At 45.8% G+C, this 21,649-nt stretch overlaps 2 protein-coding genes across 3 annotated transcripts; both read left to right on the forward strand.

Moving 5' to 3' along the window:
- The first annotated feature begins 2,704 nt into the window (after positions 1-2,704).
- Positions 2,705-11,632, forward strand: LOC105708712 (transmembrane protein 14C). The gene is made up of 6 exons (XM_021672679.2): positions 2,705-2,786; positions 4,550-4,613; positions 4,942-5,018; positions 6,185-6,286; positions 9,219-9,306; positions 11,120-11,632. The coding sequence occupies exons 2-6, from the start codon at positions 4,594-4,596 to the stop codon at positions 11,169-11,171; spliced, it is 339 nt and encodes a 112-aa protein (XP_021528354.1). The 5' UTR covers positions 2,705-2,786; positions 4,550-4,593; the 3' UTR covers positions 11,172-11,632.
- A 2,624-nt stretch (positions 11,633-14,256) lies between these two features.
- Positions 14,257-20,785, forward strand: TMEM14B (transmembrane protein 14B). Of its 2 annotated transcripts, XR_001105373.2 has the most exons (7): positions 14,257-14,340; positions 15,778-15,844; positions 16,478-16,554; positions 17,479-17,580; positions 18,941-19,031; positions 20,274-20,510; positions 20,593-20,785. XR_001105373.2 is itself a non-coding variant. In XM_012440303.2 (6 exons), the coding sequence occupies exons 2-6, from the start codon at positions 15,822-15,824 to the stop codon at positions 20,326-20,328; spliced, it is 348 nt and encodes a 115-aa protein (XP_012295726.1). In that variant the 5' UTR covers positions 14,257-14,340; positions 15,778-15,821; the 3' UTR covers positions 20,329-20,785. The 2 variants fall into 2 exon arrangements, 1 of the variants encoding a protein (XP_012295726.1); XM_012440303.2 differs by having other exon boundaries at positions 20,274-20,785.
- The last annotated feature ends 864 nt before the right edge of the window (positions 20,786-21,649 follow it).

Here is a 21,649-nt window from a genome sequence, read left to right on the forward strand (position 1 = left end):
TCTTTCTAGTTCTATTTATTTTGAGTCTCGCTGTCACCCAGGCTGGAGTGCAATGTTGTCATCTTGGCTCACTGCAACCTCTGCCTCCTGGGTTCAAGCAATTCTCCTGCCTCAGCCTCCTGAGTAGCTGGGATTACAGGCGTGCACCACCACACCCGACTGATTTTTGAAATTTTTTTTTTGGTAAAGACAGGATTTTACCATGTTGGTCATGCTGGCCTCAAACTCCTGACCTTGTGATCTGCCTGCCTCAGCCTCCCAAAGTGCTGGGATTACAGGAATAAGCCACTGTGCCTGACCATAATTTTTCCATTTTTAGTAGAGATAGGGTTTTGCCATGTTGGCCAGGCTGGTCTCGAACTCCTGACCTCAGGTGATCTGCCTGCCTCAGCCTCCCAAAGTGCTGGGATTACAGGTGTGAGCCACCTCACCTCATCCATATTGTAACATGTATCAGTATTTCTTTTTATTGCCAATAATATTTCATTGTATGGATATAACACAATTTGTTTATCCATTCAATAGCAGATGCGTATTTGTTTCCTCTTGGCTAATATGAATAATGTTGCTTTGACCATAAGTTTTTGCATGAACATATGTTTTCATTTTTCTTGGGTACATATATACCTAGAAGTAAAATTCTGTCCAATCAGATGGTTACTCTTATGTCTAACCTTTTGAGGGACTGCTATACTGTTCTAAAGCGGTCACACCCTTTATATTCCCACCACCAGTGTATGAGTGTTCCAATTTTGCCACATCTTTGCTGATACTTGGTTTTTGTTTCTATCATGGCCATTCCAGTGGATAGGAAGTAGTAGCTCATTGTGGTTTTGATTTGCATTTTCTGATGGTTAATGATAATGAGCCTCATCATTTGCTTTATCTTTTTTGAAGAAATGTTTATTCAGATATATTGCCCATTTTTAAATTGTGTTATTTGTTGTTTTACTATAGTCTTGTAAGAGTTCTCTGTATATTCTTGATACAAATCCATGATCAGGTATGTGATTTGCAAATAGTTCTCCCCTTCTGTGAGTTGTCTTTTCACTATTTGTTTGGTATCCATTTGAAGCACAAGTCTTTAATTTTGATGAAGTCCAGTTCGTTTTTTCTTTTGTTGCTGGTGCTTTTGGTTTTACATCTAAGAAGGCTTTGCCTAATCCCGGGTAATCAAGTTTTATGCCTATATTTTCTTTCATATGTTTTGTAGTTTCAGCTGTGGCATATATGTCTATGTTCTATCTATCTTGCATTAATATTATTGTGAAGGAGTTCAACCAATAGACATAAATATAGTTTACTTTTGGATTCTTTTTTTTTTTTTTTTGAGACGTACCTTGCTCTTGTTGCCCAGGCTGGAGTGCAATGGCACGATCTTGGCTCACTGCAACCTCCGCCTCCCGAGTTCAAGCGATTATCCTGCCTCAGCCTCCTGAGTACCTGGGATTACAGGAGTGCGCCACTACGACTGGCTACTTTTTTAATTTCAGACATTACATAATAGCTCTACCAGTGACGAGGGCTGTAGGTAATACAATTCTCTGAGATGGAGTTTCTTCAAGTATAAGGTGGAGGAGAGGGTGCCAGAATCATGATGGATGATCCTAATTAAGGTTTGAGGCTTGCGCCTACATAGGGAAGAATGAGCTCCTAAAGCCATTCCCTGCCGGTTAAGACAAGTCTCCTTATTAATTGTTCAGGAAAGTCTTCAATTAAAGTGAAGGTCTGGCATACTGCAGTTGCCACAAGTTCTTAGTCATCAGCTTTGGCTGGTTAGAATCATATATGATAAACACGGGCTTCAATTTTGCTATCTTCAAGGTAGGTGCTGCGGCAAGTTTTAAGTTTTTCCTTAAGAATATATGCTGCAATTTGCTTTATTCCCTGACGATTCTGTTGATCAGATTTGTCTACATTGATACTTGCACGGGATGAAGGAGGGGGAGAAGTCAACGATGACGGCAAATTTTAGTGTAGAGCAACTGAGCGAATGGTGGTGCAGGAAACGGAAGAGGACCGGCTCGGAGGTGGAAATGGAGATAACGTCACGCTGTGGACATTTGGGATCCACAGAGCTGGGTGGAGATCAGATTTAACTTGCTCTCTCTCCCCCTTTAAGATACTTCTCAAGTAGCCTCACTCCCTAAAACAAACAGATATTTGGCAGTGAGCCACATTATTCTGCAGCCACCGTGTTTTCTTGCAGGTAGAAGGCAGGCCCTTTCTGGTGTAAACAAACGAGATCGGGCTAGAGTGACAATCCTCCCTGACGGCCAGTATCTGGTTTATACCCCGTAACTTGTCCCTCTATTAATGGGGTTCTTCAGAATCCAGCGTCAGAAGCCCTCCTCCCGCAGCAGTGGCCTTCACCTCCGGCCTGGCACAGCTCACGTGGTCCAGCTTGTGCAAGACCCCATTCCAACTCCGGGTTTCCGGCTTTTGGCCACTCAGGTTAGAACCTGGTACTGGTGCTGGTAGGTCACGTAGGCGCTGTGGATCTCCGCCCCGTTTGCGGAACTCCGGCGCGCGCCGCGATGCCCCGCCCCACTCCCCGCCCAGTGGATGCAGGGCACGTGTTGCTACTCTGCGGCTGAAGCCCCGCGATTCTTTGCCTGCCGCGCTCCCGGGACATTGCGCATGCGCCTTGAAACCGCTCCTCTCTCCCCGCCCCGGTCCTCGGATGCCCACCCACCGCCGCCACCGCCGCCGCTGTCGCCGCCGCGAGATCTGCTGACCTGCCCCGCGGCTTGCGCGCCCTTGTAGACTCCACGGGCATTCGGGAGGTCGGTGCGGGTACTTGGGGATTATTCTTACTGTTTTCTGCCACTTTTAACTTTTAGAGATTATTTAGGAGTTTCACGGACGTCTGCTTTTCGTCCCCCCGATTCAGCCGGGCCTTTAGTCAGTGTGGTTGGTGCTTTTCTCGTTGGGTATTTTCTGCTTGTCTTAAAAGTGGTTGTGGACGCGCGGAGCCCCTGAGCTCCTGGGGCAAAGGCTCACCCATGTAGCATAGTGTTGCCTCGTTTCCTGGAGGTTTTGTTGCTCCATCTCTTTAAAAGCCTCGTTAACTCATTGCTGCCTCCAGTTTAGAACTGTGGGCAAGATCCCAAGCCCCCTGCCCTTCCCCGTTTTATGGAAACTTTTTTTCTTGAGGGAGGGCCTCTGTCTCCTAGGCTCAAGTCGTCCTCCCATCTCAGCCTCCCAAGTAGCTGGGATTACAGGCGTGTGCCACTATTCCTGATTAATTTTTTTGTATTTTTTAGTAGACAGTGGGTTCCACCATGTTGGCCAGGCTGGTCTCGAACTCCTAACCCCAGGTGATCCGTCCGCCTGGGCCTCCCAAAGTATTGGGATTACAGGCGTGGGCCACCGCGCCTGGCCTGATTCTTTAAACAGAATAAACGGGATATGCATTGCTTTCATCTTGTTAGGTTCACTGGATACAGGTTACTTTTCTGTAAGAAAATAGGAGCTGTTTTTCCAAGGGTGCGATGTTCCATGTGAATATGGCTAGGGTTTCTGGATATTTTATCCTCTATTTCTGCCGTCCTAACAATAACTGTGAGTTGGACGCAGACATTTCTAAAAAAGTTGATTGTTGAAATTCGGTGTTGCAGCGGGGACGAAAAGCAACACCCCGGCCTCTTCTACACAAAAGAGACGTTAAAGTAGTTGGATTAAGGGCACGGGAGTACTTCCTTTCCGATTTAGTGGTAATGTGGGTAGCTGATGAAGTGGCTAACACGTTACCTAGTTATAGAGCTGGTCAGTTGACCTTGCTGAGTTTCCTGTGGGCCTATGTGATTAGAACTGAGGTTTTGATGACAATGGTTGGCATCTATTCAGCGTTTACTATGTACTAAGTGTAAGGGTTCTTGGGTTCTTGCTGAGTTTAAAATGAAGAAACTGAGGCCAGCACAAGAAGATTCAATGCGAATTTATTCAGCTCCTGGGTGAGATTCTGCAGTCTGACAGGAGGGGCCAGAGAAGTCGCAGGGAGTCCTTTCAGACGTGGGGTTTTATAGGGAGTGGAGACGTTTGATTGATTGTGGGAGAGCAGGGCCCACATGGGCAGGGCAAGCTTGCTATTGGCAGGTAGGCAGGGTTTGAATGCCATTGGGTAGATTTACAAGACTCGACTGCTATTGGGTGGATTTACAAGACTCGACTGCTATTGGGTAGCTAAGACTCGAATGCTATTGGGTAGATTTACAAGACTTCTTTTGCATTTTGGCAGGGTTCTTTAAGGGAGAGCTAGGTGCTGTGTGAAGGGGGGTGGGCATGTCCGAGCTCCTGGCGAGGTAGGGGTGTGTGTCCGAGCTCCCAGCGAGGCGACTGGCCTTACACTAAGCACTTTTACCTATGAGCCCCCCACCCCACCCCGAATGCTCACAACAGCCCGAGGAAATTGGTAGCAGTGTTATCCCCATGGTACAGTGAAGGATACTGAGACTTAAGTTGTGTAGCTTGCAGGTTGGACACACTTCTTTCTGACTGCTGGAGGGTTCTGCTTTTAACCACCTCTGATCCAGCCCGTTTTCTGCAGGTGCAGGCCTGGGGTAGTCTCCTGTCTGGACAGAGAAGAGAAGAATGCAGGACACCGGCTCAGTGTGAGTGGACGGTAAATGTCAGTGGAGTAGCCAGGAGCTTCTGGAAACCAGAATTCCTTTCCTCAGCTGAAAACCCTAAAAGTAGACTGCCTGGGACAGCATGGGCGATGGGAGGATCACTGGACCTGTGTGCCAGAGTCTTGGATTTGAGTCCCAGCTCTGGCTTTGCTGAGTTGTGTGGCTTTCAGAAAGTCATTCAACCTCTGTTGGCCTTATTTCAGTGATAGGACCTATGGGGAATGATTGATTACCTTTTAGTCTGATCAGTGACAGTATGGTTTGTTTTTAAAGCCAGGTTAGCACTGACTTCTCACTCTCATGTTTTCAGAGTGCCTTTGCATTGGATTGGTTTTGGCTATGCAGCACTGGTTGCTACTGGTGGGATCATTGGCTATGTAAAAGCAGGTATGGTTTTGTTTTTACTTAGCCTCTTAACATCTTCACGTTGTTCCATTGAAAAGTGAATGCAGGCCGGGCGTGGTGGCTCACGCCTGTAATCCCAGCACTTTGGGAGGCCAAGGCGGGTGGATCACGAGGTCAAGAGATCGAGACCATCCTGGTCAACATGGTGAAACCCCGTCTCTACTAAAAATACAAAAAATTAGCTAGGCATGGTGGCGCATGCCTATTATCCCAGCTACTCAGGAGGCTGAGGCAGGAGAATTGCCTGAACCCAGGAGGCAGAGGTTGTGGTGAGCCGAGATTGTGCCGTTGCACTCCAGCCTGGGTAACAAGAGCGAAACTCCGTCTCAAAAAAAAAAAAAGAAAAGTGAGTGCACAGGGTCCCTGAAGAGCCATTGAGTCCAGTTTGCTGTAGGTCCCCAGGCTGGGGTGCAGGCTTCCTTGTCAGTCTTGCAGCTCCTGCATTTGCCTTTTGCTTATCTGGTCAAGCCAAGCCAGGCATCTTGTCAAATTCCTAGTTTTTGTCTCTTTATCTAAAGACAGGCAGGGGTTGTTGTAGATTGTTGCTATCGTTGACGGCCATGCATCAGCCATGGCCCCCAGGTGCCATCTCTGGCCTCAAGTAGGAGGAAACCTCTGGTCTTCACAGACTTGTGTTTTGAAGCCTCCTCATTAGGCCAGGCAGGGCTGTGTCAGTGGCTGTGCTTGTTTCCGCCCCCTTGTCCTTGCCTACGTTCCCACCCCAACCCCTGCACCAGAATTCTTATTCTCAAGGCTTTTTATTTTTTTTAACCGACTGACTCAGTTTCCCCCTCTCCTTTTGTGATTTGCGGGAGGTCCTGCCTGTACAACCTGCCTGATCATGGTTGATCAGGCCTGACTAGAAAGAAGGCCTAGCCACAGTTCCATGTAAGGAGGGAAGATGGCCTTCTTTCCTTTCCTTAGATGGAAGTGCCCTGCCTATTAGCGGGGAGAAAGATGGGGTGGGAAGACGCTGGCTTCTCTGATAAGATAGAAAAGTCCCTGAAACATCCTCCTTTTGTGTCCACCTTGGTTATGAGCTGAGAGTTCTCTTTGCTGTCTTTCTTTGTAGGGAGGGGTGTCTGGTGGATTCTGTTAGTGAAATAGGTGCCTCATGTTAAAATGAAGCTGTGTTTGCTTCCCTCTAGGCAGTGTGCCATCCCTGGCTGCAGGGCTGCTCTTCGGCAGCCTAGCTGGCCTGGGTTCTTACCAGCTGTCTCAGGATCCAAGGAACGTTTGGGTTTTTCTAGGTATGTCTGCTTTTGTATGTCCTTAGGGCAGCTGTGTATGCGGATTAGTCTTTTCCAAAAGGCCCTGGTTTGGTGGGATGGGGCGATACGACAGTTTCACTGCTTCTACCAAGTCCTTGGAAAGTTTTAAAGTGAGGGTGCGGATGCAGGAATTGTGCTGGTTTCTGTTTATCTTTTATATACAGAACGTGGAAAGATTTTTATACCTCATGAATGTATCTACCCAGTAGCATTAAACTTCTATATATAGAAATTGAGTGTTAAACTCCTGTACAACAGTTTAGCGTTAAACTTCTGTAAGGCCAACATGTGTCAACTGTTGAGGTCTCCACTGAAGACCATTGGCTTCATCATCACTAAAATATCACACATCTGGGTTAGGTTTGCATTGGAATTACAGTGTTCTCATTTGAAAATCACCTTTAGCAGTCAACTAAAATGTGACTGCGGTGGCTCAGGCCTGTAATCCAAGCACTTTGGGAGGCTGAGGCAGGCGGATCATGAAGTCCAGAGTTTGAGACCAGCCTGGCCAACATGGCGAAACTCCGTGTCTACTAAAAATACAAAAATTAGCCAGGTGTGGTGGCACGTGCCTGTAGTCCCAGCTACTGGGGAAGCTGAGGCGGGAGAATCACTTGAATCTGGGAAGCGGAGGTTGCAGTGAGCTGAGATGGTGACATTGCACTCCAGCCGGGGTGACAGAGTGAGACTCCATCTCAAAAAAAAAAAAAAAAAACAGTTATAAAAGTTAGCTGGGCGTGGTGGCGGCCACCTGTAGTCCCAGCTACTCAGGAGGCGGAGGCAGGAGAATCATTTGAACCTGAGAAGTGGAGGTTGCACTGAGCTGAGATCATCCCACTGCACTCCAGCCTGGGCGGCAAAGCAAGACTCTGTGTCAACAAAAAAACATAAACAAAAAACACGGATGTAGAAGCAGGACTGGAAATGTACCCTATGAACAGCAAGGACAATGAGTGGTGTGGGGGAACAGAAGAGTCCTTATCAGGGTGGCTTTCAGCACATTTCTGTTGGGCTCCACCTGTGTGTCACACACTGCTAGGAGTATGGGTTTGTCACCGTCTCCACAAACCCCCGGTGTGAGAATGAGTGCCGTGCAGGAGGGAGAAACCTTATGATCCATACACATCAGCCGGGGTTGGGAAGGGTGGTCAGTGATGGCTGATGAGGTGTGCTGGGGAAGGAGGTGCGCCCAGGTCCCAGCACTGCCTAACAGCTTCCTCCCTCATAATCCAGAATGACTTTCAGTCTGTGTTTTCCCTTTCTCTAATCCTACTCTACTCTGCAAATGACCTCATACCTACTTCAGGGAAAAAAGCAGCCATCAGGTGGGGACTCCCTGGAGCCTTTAATTTCCAAGCCTCAGTCCTGTTTCCCTCCTCTCCGAGACCAGTGTCTTCCTCTGGGTTTGGGTGTCTTCTCCCTGACCTTCTCTGGAGCTTTACACTGGCAAGGATCCCGTCTTGTATTTGTATTCCCCCTTTTAGGTGGATCCCCCTGTTGACATTCAGATGTGCTTGTCTCCTTCCCCTTCATGAACTTCGCTTTTTTTGAAACAGAATCTTACTGTACTGCCCAGGCTGGAGTGCAGTGGCGAGATTCAGCTCACTGCAAACTCCATCTCCCGTGTTCAAACAATTCTCCTGCCTCAGCCTTCTGGGGAGGTGGGATTACAGGAATCTGCCAACACAACCAACTAATTTTTCTGTTTTTAGTAGAAATGGGTTTTGCCATGTTGGCCAGGCTGGTCTCGAACTCCTGACCTCAGGTTTGGGAGGCTGAGGCAGGCAGATTGCCTGAGCTCAGTTTGAGACCACTGTGGACAACATGGTGAAACTTGGTCTCACTAAAATAATAATAATAAAAAAAAATAGCCAGGTGTGGTGGTGGGCACCTGTAGTCTCAGCTACTTAGGAGGCTAAGACTTGAGAATTGCTTGATCTTGGGAGGCGGAGGTTACAGTGAGCCAAGATCATGCCATTGCACACCAGCCTGGGAAACAAAGTGAGACTCTGTCTCAAAAAAAAAAAATACCACTCTGTTCATGTGTCCCTCTGCTTAGTATCCTTTAATAGCTTCTCATTGCTCTTAGGATGAAAACCCAATCCCTAGTATGGCCTTGCAAGGCTCCATGTGGTCTGGCCCCTCTTATTCACAAACTGCATCTTGACTTCTGTGCCACACTAGCCTTTTAGGGTGAATGTGCTGTGCTCTCTCTCGTCCCAGGGCCTCTGCATATATTGTCCCCTCTACTTGGAATGGGCCTTCCCATCCTTCAGCTCATTAACTCCTGATGTAAATTTAGATCTCTGCCAATCTTCCCTTCCTTGGCTAAGCTTTGCATGATCTCCCTGAATAGGTTGATCCCCTGTTGTGCTTTTTTGTGTAGCATCAATTATACCTGAAGCACAAATTGTACCTTCTTTTTCTTTGTGTGTTTCTTTAAAGTCTGTCCCGTCAGACCTGAAGCACTGTAAAAGGGCAAAGACAGTTTCCATTACCTTTGTATTCTCCAGTACCTAATAGAGTGCTTGACATGTAGTAGGTGCTTTGACAGATGGCCAGTGGGAATTGTATGCAGGGTAGAGGAAATAGTGTCTGCATGGCATGAAAAACAGAAGCATTTTGGAGTAAACTAACACATTGATGGCTGAAGTGTGGGTTTTGCAGAAGACAAGTGATAAGTAAGAGATGAGGCCGGAAGGGCAGGCAGGGCCCAGGCTTTGAAGGGCCCTATTTGATAATTGGATCCATAGGATGTGGGCAGGCAGTAATCTCCCCCTACCTGGGGCAGGAGGAATGAGCATAGGATGAGGCATGAGCGTTGAGAGATAAGTGGGGCTTGGCCCACTTCTGATTCCCCTGCGTAGAAGATGTAATGAGTTTTCACCCTTCTTTGTATCTTTTTCATCAGCTACATCTGGTACCTTGGCTGGCGTTATGGGAATAAGATTCTACCACTCTGGAAAATTCATGCCTGCAGGTTTAATCGCAGGTGCCAGGTACTTTCCCTTCTATTACTCTTCTTTACCATGTAGAGTTCAGTTTATTGCCCAGGATACTTTATGCATTCAAAACCTTACTTGTTTCAGGATATCTGATGCTATGCATCAACTGACATTTGATTTATACACTAATAGGAAACACTTCAAAAGCAATAGCTGGTTTAATGTCAAAATGGCATGAGTATATCCATTCACTGTGGAAATGGCTTTATTCTCATATTTGCTCTCTGGTCCATCCTAGCTCGTCCCTATGGTGGCCAAAGTTTCATTGCGAACCCATGACTACAGCCTTTTGTGTGACTTGCACAGAAGGTGTGGGGGTCCCATATTTCTTAGATGTGTAGATGTTTTTTATAGAAAATTTTGCTGAAAGGGAATTTTGATTGAATCTTGTTTTTTAATTTTTTTTTTTTTTTGAGATGGAGCATTGCTCTGTCGCCCAGGTTGGAGTGTAGTGGTGCAATCTCTGATCACTGCAACCATCAACCTCCTGGGTTCAAGCGACTCTCATGCCTCAGCTTCCATAGTAGCTGGTACTATAGGCATGCACCACTACACTTGGCTAATTTTTGTAGTTTTGGTAGAGATGAGGTTTCACCATTGTTGGCCAGCCTGGTCTCAAACTCCAGACCTTGTGATCCACTCACCTCAGCCTCCCAAAGTGCTAGGATTACAGGCGTGACCCACTGTGCCTGGCCCTGTTTTCTAATTTTGATTATGAAACCTAAACCAAATTGTGGTTTTTAAAAAATTTAGTTATAGGCCAGGTGTGATGGCTCATGCCTGTAATCCCAGCACTTTGGAAGGCTAGAGTGGGTGGATCACTTGAGATCAGGAGTTCAAAACCAGTCTGGCCAACATTGTGAAACCCCATCTCTAGGAAAAATATAAAAGTTAACCGGGGGTGGTGGCACACACCTGAAATCCTAGCTACTCGGGAGGCTGAAGCAGGAGAATCGCTTGAACCTGGGAGGTAGAGGTTGCAGTGAGCCAAAATTGTGCTGCTACACTCCAGCCTGGGCAACAGAATGAGTGAGACTGTATCTCAAAAAAGAAAAGAAAAATTTAGTTGTTAAGTATCATAAAGACATCCTGAAGGTGGGGGAATTTTTAAAAACCTGTTTTGGGCCAGGCGTGGTGGCTCACACCTGTAATCTCAGCACTTTGGGAGGCTGAGGCAGGCGGATCGCCTGAGGTAAGATACAAAATTAGCCGGGCATGGTGGCATGTGCCTGTAATCCCAACTACTCGGGAGGCTGAGGCAGGAGAATCGCTTGAACCTCAGACGTGGAGGTTGTAGTGAGCCGAGATCACGTCATTGCACTCCAGACTGGGCAACAAGAGCGAAACTCCGTCCCAAAAAAAAAAATCTGTTTTGGAAAAAAATTACATGCTCTACTCTAATTGTAGTTGTGATGCTGCCAGTATAATGTTTTATACCTGAAGCAAAAGAGTCATTGTGGATCAAGGTCTAGAGCAGTAAACTGAAAAGCTGGAGATTCTACGATTAATTAGCTTTGTGTGGTGGGGAAGTCTTGCTCTCTCTTGCCTCCACTTCCATCTCTTCAAGTTGTTGGCAGTTGCATTAGGATCCAGCTCATGTGTAGTATTTTCAGACCTCGGTGTGAGACTGTTCCTTGGCATGCTTTTTCTCTGGTTCCTGCAAAGATGGAAATTTTACCTCTGACTGGCTCTTGCCTTTGTACCTCCTCCCCTACGCAGTTGTGAGGAAACTGGAGTTTAGTTCCTTAACATAGTTTCCTGTTCTGTCCTTTACCTGACATTTTCTATCTGTGTTTCTTTTAAACAGTTTGCTGATGGTTGCCAAAGTTGGAGTTAGTATGTTCAACAGACCCCATTAGCAGAAGTCATGTTCCAGCTTGGACTCATGAAGAACTAAAAATCTGGCATATTATACTATTTTCAATGTATGAAGAGAAATAAAGGCAGCATTTTTGCATCTGACATTTTACCTAAAAAAAAAAAGCCACCAAAAGTAGCAGAGGGGTGGAAAATCAGTCGTTACGATTACAATCCTACAGGGTGGCAAGTATGTTACAGAAGAGCTTAATAAGACCCTCATAGAGATCGATTCTTGTATATTGATGTCTTTTTTCTGTATCTGTAAGTAAATCTCAAGGGTAAAATGTCAGGTGTCAACTTTGAGGGCCCTGAAACCCCATTCCCTGCTCAAAGGAACAGTGTGAAAAAATATCTTAGGAGATTTAGAATATCTGTTCTTTTGCTCATCTTAAAGCACAGACTGATGTTGAAATTATGTTAAATGAGATACCAATGAAAATAAAGTTTACTATAAGTAATATTTCCTATGATGTCTTCATTGCTAGAGCTGTCTAGTTCATAGAATAAGATGTTGATAGCAGCAAGATATAGAAATGTGAAAGTATTTTGTTGTTATTTAGAAACCTATTTTGAGTAATTTAAGGACCAAGGAAAGTTATTTGATTGTACATTGCATTGAAACTTGTTTTAAAAATGATCTCTGAGGATTTTCTTTGTTTTGCAAGAGACAAGGTCTTTGTCGCTGAGGCCAGAGGGCAGTGGTGCAATCATATCTCACTGTAGCCTCAAACTCTTGGGCTCAATCATCTTACCTCAGCCTCCTGAGTAGCTGGCACAGCTGGTGCATATCACCACACCCTGCTAATTTATTTCATTTTTTTGTAGAGATGGGATCTTGCTATGTTGCCCAGGCTGGTCTCAAATTCCTGGTCTCAAGTGATCCTCTCTCCTGGCTTCCCAAAGTGGTGGAGTAATACGCATGAGCTATTGTATGTGGCCACTGAGGATTTCTAAGATTAGGATTGTGCAGAGAAAAAAAAAAAGGTATTTTTGTTGTTGTTGTTAATTACTTCGTACATAAATGTGAAACTAGAAGACTCATCTAGAGCTTGAATCACCTAATTTGGTCTCTACATTGGATACACTAACTGGATACTGGTACATTTCTAGTTTACTTTATTCCTGTTTCAGCATGAAGAATTAACTCAATCTGGTACCCCTTGCTTTAGTTTTCATTCCCTCTTTAAAAGGAAAGGATACTAGCTACTGAGCTCTACCCTAACTGGCATTGGTTTAGAGTATGATTCAGGCATTGTATGTATTAGCATAAGCCCCTTGAAATTGTTCCTAGTTTTCTATTCTTTTTTATAGGACACTGGACAATTAAGGGCACTTGTGTTGCAGTGGTAGAGGCATCAGAAGGCCACAGACCATCCAAACCCACCATCTTCTCAGGCTTCTACAGCTAAGATTTTGAATAGTGATGTTGGCCATTTTTTCATGTGTCATGGAATGTTTTCCAAAGGGCATACATTTTTGCCACCTTCAGTCCTAGAGGAGGACCTGGCTCCTCCTGAATGTGGGAATTTAGGTGTCAAGTTGATGCCTGTGAGACTATTTGGTCCCCAGCAATCAGCCTGGAAAATTCTAAGGCTGCCCACTGATGGGAGGCATGAGGTCTTCATAGCTCTTGCCAACTCCCCTTGTCCCCACTTCTCTGCAAAGATCCCGAAGTATTTACTGTCACAAGGGTTGTGCTGGGTCCTAGCACTGCAAAGGACAAGCCATGGTGCTTGCCCTCTGTACCTACACAGAAGAGCTATGTGTTCTGGTTGAGGAACGACACTACAAGAGGCAGCATATTGTAGAGTTAAGGACGTAGGCTTTGACGTTAGACCTTACTTTAAATAATAGCTCTACCACTGACCATGAATGTAGGTAATTTAATTCTCTGAGGTTCAACCTCTTCACGTATAAGGTGGGGGAAGGACGCGAGGGTCATCGTGGATGATCTTAATTAAGGTTTGACGCTTGCCCCTGCGTAGGGAAGAATGAGTCCCTAAAGCCATTCTCTGCTGGTTAAGACAAGTCTCCTTATTAATTGTTCAGAAAAGTCTTCAATTAAAGTGAAGGTCTGGCATATTGCAGTTGCCACAAGTTCTTAGTCATCAGCTTTGGCTGGTTAGAATCAGATATGATAAACACGGGCTTCAATTTTGGTATCTGCAAGGCAGGTGCTGCGGCAAATTTTAAGTTTTTCCTTAAGAATATGCGCTGCAATTTGCTTTATTCCCTGACGATTCTGTTGATCAGATTTGTCTATATTGATACTTGCACGGGATGAAGGAGGGGGAGAAGTCAACGATGACGGCAAATTTTAGTGTAGAGCAACTGAGCGAATGGTGGTGCAGGAAACGGAAGAGGACCGGCTCGGAGGTGGAAATGGAGATAACGTCACGCTGTGGACATTTGGGATCCACAGAGCTGGGTGGAGATCAGATTTAACTTGCTCTCTCTCCTCCTTTAAGATACTTCTCAAGTAGCCTCACTCCCTAAAACAAACAGATATTTGGCAGTGAGCCACATTATTCTGCAGCCACCGTGTTTTCTTGCAGGTAGAAGGCAGGCCCTTTGTGGTGTAAACAAACGAGATCGGGCTAGAGTGACAATCCTCCCTGACGGCCAGTATCTGGTTTATACCCTGTAACTTGTCCCTCTATTAATGGGGTTCTTCAGAATCCAGCGTCAGAAGCCCTCCTCCCGCAGCGGTGGCCTTCACCCCCTGCCTGGCGCAGCTCACGTGGTCCAGCTTGCGCAAGACCCAATTCCAACTCCGAGTTTCCGGCTTTTGGCCACTCAGGATAGAACCTGGGACTGGTGCCGGTCGGCCCTGCGGGCGCTGAGCCTGAAAACCGAGGAAGCACGGAGATTCCCCGCCCCGTTCCCGAGACTTCCTGGCGCGCCGCCATGCCCCGCCCTACACCCCGCCCCCGGGATACAAGGCGCTTGCTGCTGCTACTCGGTAGCTCTAGCTCAGCCGCCGCGGTCCCTATTCCTGCCCGTCCCTCTCCCGGTTCACTGCGCACGCGCCACAACGCCCCGCCCCTCTCCCCGCCCTGTCGCGGCCCCGGGAGGCAGAGCGCACGCTGCCGCGTTTCCGGCGAGACTTGGCTGCGTTTTCCCGCGGCTTCTGTGCCCGTGTGGACCGTGCGTGCCTTCGGAAGATCGGTGCGGACCCTTGGGGAATAGTCTTATTATTTTCTGCCACTTTTAGCTTTTAGAGATTATTTAGGAGTTTCACGGCCGTCTCCTTTTCGTCCCCCCGATTCAGCCGGGCCTTTAGTCAGTGTGGTCGGTGCTTTTCTCGTTGGGTATTTTCTGCTTGTCTTAAAAGTGGTTGTGGACGCGCGGAGCCCCTGAGCTCCTGAGGCAAAGGCTCACCCATGTAGCATAGTGTTGCCTCGTTTCCTGGAGGTTTTGTTGCTCCATCTCTTTAAAAGCCTCGTTAACTCATTGCCGCCTCCAGTTTAGAACTGTGGGCAAGATCCCAAGCCCCCTGCCCTTCCTCGTTTTATGGAAATTTATTTATTTATTTATTTTTTGAGGGAGGGTCTCGCTCTGTCGCCCAGGTTGGAGCGCAGTAGCCTGAATATGTCTCATTGCAGCCTCTGCCTCCAGAGCTCAAACCAGGCTCCCACCTCTGCCTTGCCCGGCCTGATTCTTTAAACAAAATAAACGGGGTGTGTATTGCTTTCCATCTTGTTATGCTCACTAGATACAAGATAGTTTTCTGTAAGAAAATAAGAGCTGTTTTTCCAAGAGTGCAGTGTCAGATGTGAATATGACTAGGGTTTCCTTATATTTTATCCTCCCTTTATCCACCCTATATTTTATCCGTCCTCCTAATGCGCTGTGGCTCACACCTGTAATCTGAGCACTTTGGGAGGCCGAGGAGGGCGTAACGAGGTGAAGAGTTGAAGACCAGCCTAGATGGTGAAACCCGTCTCTACTAAAATACAAAAATTAGCCGGGTGTGGTGGCGCATTCCTCTAATCCCAGCTACTCGGGAGGCTGAGGCAGGAGAATCGCTTGAACCAGGGAAGCGATGGTTGCAGTGAGCTGAGACCGTGTCACTGCACTCAAGCCTGGGCGATAGAGCGAGACTCCATTCCGCTCCCCCCCCCCAAAAAAAACCTTTGAGTTGGATGCAGAAGTTTCTAAAAAAGTTGAGTATTGAAATTGGGTGTTTTGACAGGGACGAAAAGCAACACCCATACCTCCCCCAAAAAGAGACGTTAAAGTAGTTGGATTAAGGGCACGGGAGTACTTGCTTTCCGAATTAGTGGTAGTATGGTTAGCTGATGAAATGGCTAACACATTACCTGATTATAGAGCTGGTCAGTGGGTCCTGCTCAGTTTGCTGTGATTAGAGCTGAGGTTTTGATGACAATGGTCGGCGTTTACTATGTGCTAAGCACCTTTACCTGTGACCCCCCCACCCCGAATGCTCACAACAGCCCCAGGAAATTGGTAGCAGTGTTATCCCCATGGTACAGTGAAGGATGCTGAGACTTAAGTTGCGTAGCTTGCAGGTTGGACACACTTCTTTCTGACTGCTGGAGAGCTGTGCTTTTAACCACCTCTGATCCAGCCTGTTTCCTGCAGGTGCAGGCCTGAGGTAGTCTCCTGTCTGGACAGAGAAGAGAAGAATGGAGAAGGGCTTCACCCCAATGTGAGTGGACAGTAAATGGCAATGGAGTAGCCAGGAGCTTCTGGAAACCAGAGTTCCTTTCCTCAGCTGAAAGCCCTAAAAGTAGACTGCCTGGGACAGCATGGGCGATGGGAGGATCACTGGACCTGTGTGCCAGAGACTTGGGTTTGAGTCCCAGCTCTGGTTTTGCTGAGTTGTGTGGCTTTCAGAAAGTCATTCAACCTCTGTAGGCCTTATTTTCAGTGATAAGACATGTCAGGAATGATTACCTTTTCTTTTTTTTTATGAGATGGAGTCTCGCTCTGTTAACACACTGGAGTGCAGTGGCACAATCTCAGCTTACTGCAACCTCCACCTCCCAGGTTCAAGTGATTCTCCTGCCTCAGCCTCCTGAGTAACTGGGACTACAGGTGTGTGCCACCACACCCAACTAATTTTTGTATTTTTAGTAGAGATGGGGTTTCACCATGTTGGCCAGGATGATCTCTATCTCCTGACCTCATGATCCACCCGCCTTGGCTTCTCAAAGTGCTGGGATTACAGGCGTGAGCCACCACACCTGGCAGGAATGATTACCTTTTAGTCCCATCCTATGACAGTATGGTTTGTTTCTAAAGCCTAGTTGGCACTGACTTCTCACCCTTGTGTTTTCAGAGTGCCTTTGCATTGGTTGGGCTATGGCTACACAGCACTGGTTGCTTCTGGCGGGATCTTTGGCTACGTAAAAACAGGTATGGTTTTGTCGTTACTTAGCCTCTTAACATCTTCACATTGTTCGAGTGAAAAGTGAGTGCCCAGGGTCCCTGAAGAGCCATGTCCTTTTTTTTTTTTGCTTTTTTGTTGTTGTTGCAAACAGGCACTTGTCTGAAGAGCCATCTCCTTTGAGTCGGGTTTGCTGTAGGTCCCCAGGCTGGGGTGCAGGCTTCCTTGTCAGTCTTGGAGCTCCTGCATTTGCCTTTTGCTTATCTGGCAAAGCCAAGCCAGCCTTCTTGTGGAATTCCTTGTTTTTGCCTCTTTATCTAAAGATAGGCAGGGGTGATTATAGATTGTTACTGTTGATTGCCATGTGTCAGCCATGGCCCCCAAGTGCCATCTCTGGCCTCAAGTAGGAGGAAACCTCTGGTCTTCACAGACTTGTGTTTTGAAGTCTCCTCATTAGGCCAGGCAGGGCTGTGTCAGTGACTGTGCTTGTTTCCGCCCCCTTGTCTTTGCCTACGTTCCCACCCCAACCCCTGCACCAGAATTCTTATTCTCAAGGCTTTTTATTTTTTTTAACCGACTGACTCAGTTTCCCCCTCTCCTTGTGTGATTTGCGGGAGGTCCTGCCTGTACAACCTGCCTGATCATGGTTGATCAGGCCTGACTAGAAAGAAGGCCTAGCCACAGTTCCATGTAAGGAGGGAAGATGGCCTTCTTTCCTTTCCTTAGATGGAAGTGCCCTGCCTATTAGCGGGGAGAAAGATGGGGTGGGAAGACGCTGGCTTCTCTGATAAGATAGAAAAGTTCCCGAAACATCCTCCTGCTTGTGTCCACCTTGGTTATGAGCTGAGAGTTCTCTTTGCTGTCTTTTCTTTGTAGGGAGGGGTGTCTGGTGGATTCTGTTAGTGAAGTAAGTGCCTCATTTTAAAATGAATACTGCATTTGCTTCCGTCTAGGCAGAGTGCCATCCTTGGTTGTGGGGCTGTTCTTTGGCAGCCTAGCTGGCCTGGGTTCTTACCAGCTGTCTCAGGATCCGAAGAATGTTTGGCTTTTCCTTGGTATGTCTGTTTTTGTATGTTCTTAGGGCAGCTGTGTATCCTGATTAGTCTTTTCCAAAAGGCCCTGGTTTGGTGGGATGGGGCGAGTTCGTCATACTTACGACAGAGTATGTATGGTAGACTGCTTCTACCAAGTCCTTGGAAAGTTTTAAAATAGGGGTAGGGTGGTGGGAATTTGCTGGTTTCTGTTTATCATTTATGTACAGAATATGGAAAGATTTCCACACTTCATGAATGTATTTACCCGGTATAATTTACATTAAACTTGTAAAAAAAAAAAAAAAAGGGGAAAAAGAAATTAGCTGGGTATAGTGGTGGGTGCCTGTAGTCCCAGCTACTCAGGAGACTGAGAAGAGAATTGCTTGATCCCAGGAGGTAGAGGTTGTAGTGAGCCAAGATCATGTCACTGCACTCCAGCCTGTGCGGTAGAGTGAGGAGACTCTGTCTCAAAAAAAAAAAAAATGCAATTCTGTTCATGTGTCCCTCTGCTTAGTATTCTTTAATAACTTCTCATTGCTCTTAGAATGAAAACCCAATCCCTAGCATGGCCTTCAGGTTCCATGTCGTCAGGCACCTCCTCCTCACAAGCTGCATCTTGACTTCTGTGCCACACTAGCCTTTTAGGGTGAATGTGCTGTGCTCCCTCATTCCAGGGCCTCTGCATGCATATACATACTGTCCCCTCTGCTTGGAATGGGCCTTCCCATCCTTCAGCTCATTAACTCCTGATGTAAATTTAGATCTCTGCCAATCTTCCCTTCCTTGGCTAAGCCTTGCATGATCTCCCTGAGTAGGTTGATCCACCTGTTATGCTTTTTTGTGTAGCATCAATTATACCTGAAGCACAAATTGTACCTTCTTTTTCTTTGTGTGTTTCTTTAAAGTCTGTCCCATCAGACCTGAAGCATTGTAAAAGGGCAAAGACAGTTTCGATTATCTTTGTATTCTCCAGTACCTAATACAGTGCTTGACATGTAGTAGGTGCTTTGACAGATGGCCAGTGGGAATTGTGTGCAGGGTAGAGGAAATAGTGTCTGCATGGCATGAAAAACAGCAGCAAAATTTTGGAGTAAACTAACACATTGATGGCTGAAGTGTGGGTTTTGCAGAAGATGAGCGGTAAGTAAGAGATGAGGCCGGAAGGGCAGGCAGGGCCCAGGCTTTGAAGGGCCCTATTTGACCAATATTGGTAATCGGATCCATAGGATGTGGGCAGCCAGTAGTTTCCCCCTACCTGGGGCAGGAGGAATGAGCATAGGATGAGGCATGAGCGTTGAGAGATAAGTGGGGCTTGGCCCACTTCTGATTCCCCTGCGTAGAAGATGTAATGAGTTTTCACCCTTCTTTATATCTTTTTCAGCCGCTACATCTGGTACCTTTGCTGGTGTTATGGCATTGAGATCCTACTACTATGGAAAAGTCATGCCTGTAGGTTTAATCGCAGGTGCCAGGTACTTTCCCTTCTATTACTCTTCTTTACCATGTAGAGTTCAGGGATATTGCCCAGGATACTTTTTGCATTCAAAACTTTACTTGTTTTAGGTTATCTGATACCATGCATCAACTGACATTTGATTTATACACTAGTAGAAAATGCTTCAAAAGCAATAGTTGGTTTAATGTCAAAATGGCATGAGTATATCCATTCACTGTGGAAATGGCTGTGTTCTCATATTTGTTCTCTGGTCCATCCTAGCTCCTCCTTATGGTGGCCGAAGTTTTAGTGCAAAGCCATGACTGCAGCCTTTTTTGTGACTTGAGGTGGATGTGTGGGGGTCCCATATTTCTTAGATGTATAGGTGACTTTTATAGAAAATTTTGCTGAAAGGGAATTTTGGTTGAATCCTGTTTTCTAATTTTGATTATAAAACCTAAACCAAATTGTGATTTTAAAAAAATTAAGTTGTAGGCCAGGCATATGACTTACACCTGTAATCCCAGCACTTTGGGAGGCCAAGGTGGGTGGATCACTTGAAGTCAGGACTTCGAGACCAGCCTGGCCAACAAGGTGAAACCCGATCTCTGTGAAAAATACAAAAATTAGCTGGGTGTGGTGGTGCATGCCTGTAATCCCAGCTACTCAGGAGGCTGAGGAAGGAGAGTAACTTGAACTGGGGAGGCGGAGGTTGCAGTGAGCTGAAATCGTGCCACTGCACTCCAGCCTGGGCAACAGAGTGAGACTCCATCTAAAAAAAAAAAAAAATTCAGTTGTTAAGTATGATAAAGACATCCTGATGGCAGGGGAATTTTAAAAAGCCTCTTTTGGAGAAAGATTACATCCCTCTACTTTGATCATGATCATGATGTTGCCAGTATAATGTTTTATACTTGAAGCAAAAGAGTCAGTGTGGAGCTAGATCAAGAGCAGTAAACTGAGAGGCTTCAGGTTCTACCATTAATTAGCTCTGTGTGGCGGGGAGGCCTTGCTCTCTCTTGCCTCCGTTTCTTCAAATTATTGGCAGTTGCATTAGGATCCAGCTCATGTGTGCTATTTTAAGACCTCAGAGTGATACTGTTCCTTGGCATGCTTTTCTCTGGTTCTTCCAGGGATGGAAATTTTACCTGTGACCACTCTTGCCTTAGTACCTCCTCCCCCACGCAGTTGTGACGAACCTGCAGAGTTTAGTTCCTTAAAAACATAGTTGCCTGTTCTGTCCTTTACCTGACATTTTCTGTCTGTTTCTTTTGAACAGTTTGCTGATGGTTGCCAAAGTTGGAGTTCGTATGTTGATGGCATACGATGAGTAGAAGTCATGCTCCAAGCTGGACTCATGAAGAATTCAAATCTCAGTCTTCCACTATTTTCAATGTATTAAGAGAAATAAGGGCAGATTTTTTGCATTTCTGACATTTTGCCTAAAAAAAAAAAGACACCAAATTTGGCAGAGGAGTGGAAAATCAGTCGTTATCATTACAACCCTACAGAGGTGGTGAGTATGTACCACAAGCTTATTGAGACCCTCATAGAGATCGATTCTCGTATATTGATGTTATTGCTTTCTGTATCTACAGGTAAATCTCCATGGTAAAATGTTAGGTGTTGTCATTGAGAACCCTGAAACCCCATTCCCTGCTCAGAGGAACAGTGTGAAAAACTCTCTTATGAGATTTAGAATATCTGTTCTTTTGCTCGTCTTAAAGCATAGACTGACTTTGAAATTATGTTAAATGAAATATCAATGAAAATATAGTTTACTATAAGTAATATTTCTTATGGTGTCTTCATTGCCAGAGCTGTCTAATTCATAGAATGAGATGTTGCTAGCAAGATAAAGAAACATGAAAGTATTTTGTTAATATTTAGGAATTACCTATTTTGAGTAATTTAAGGACCAAGGAAAGATACTTGATTGTACATTGCATTGAAGTTTCTTTCAAAAATGATCTCTGAGGATTTTTTTTTTTTAAGAGACAGTGTCTTTCTCTGTCGCCTAGGCTAGAGGGTAGTGGTGCAATCATATCTCACTGTGGCCTCGAACTCTTGGGTTCAGTCATCCCACCTCAGCCTCCTGAGTAGCTGGTACTACTGTCGCTTGTCAGCATGCCTGGCTTATTTGTTTTATTTTTTTGTAGAGATAGCGTCCTGCTGTGTTGTCCAGACTGGTAACCCCTTCCCTCAAGCGATCCTCTCTCCTTGGCCTCCCAGAGTGCTGGGATAATAAGCATGAGCCACCATACCTGGCCACTGAGGATTTCTAAGATTAGGACTGTGTAGCAAAAAAAAAAAAAAAAGGCCATTGTTTTTTTTGGTTGTTGTTAATTAGAAGACCCACCTAGAGCTTGAATCACCTAGTAGTTTGGTCTCCACATTGGACATTAACTGAATACTGGTGTATTTGTGGTTCACTTTATTTTTGTTTCAGCATGAGGAATTAACTCAAGCTGGTACCCCTTGCTTTAGTTTTCATTCCTTCTTTAAAAAGGTAAGAATATTTGCTATTTATCTACCCTAACTGATATTGGTTGAGTTTAGAGTATAATTAAGGCACTTTATGTATTTGCATAAGCCCCTTGAAAGTGTTCTAGTTTTCCATCCTTTTTTATAGGACACTGGACAATTAAGAGCACT

Source organism: Aotus nancymaae, unplaced genomic scaffold, assembly GCF_030222135.1.
Source record: "Aotus nancymaae isolate 86718 unplaced genomic scaffold, 86718_ANA_hifiasm-v0.15.2.pri h1tg000051l, whole genome shotgun sequence".
Lineage (NCBI taxonomy): Eukaryota > Metazoa > Chordata > Mammalia > Primates > Aotidae > Aotus > Aotus nancymaae.

Coding starts and splice junctions, on each gene's coding strand:
- LOC105708712 (XM_021672679.2), top strand. CDS start 4,594: ATGCAGGACACCGGCTCAGT. Junction 4,614..4,941: donor ATGCAGGACACCGGCTCAGT/GTGAGTGGACGG, acceptor TCATGTTTTCAG/AGTGCCTTTGCATTGGATTG. Junction 6,287..9,218: donor GAACGTTTGGGTTTTTCTAG/GTATGTCTGCTT, acceptor CTTTTTCATCAG/CTACATCTGGTACCTTGGCT.
- TMEM14B (XM_012440303.2), top strand. CDS start 15,822: ATGGAGAAGGGCTTCACCCCAAT. Junction 15,845..16,477: donor GAGAAGGGCTTCACCCCAAT/GTGAGTGGACAG, acceptor TTGTGTTTTCAG/AGTGCCTTTGCATTGGTTGG. Junction 17,581..18,940: donor GAATGTTTGGCTTTTCCTTG/GTATGTCTGTTT, acceptor TATCTTTTTCAG/CCGCTACATCTGGTACCTTT.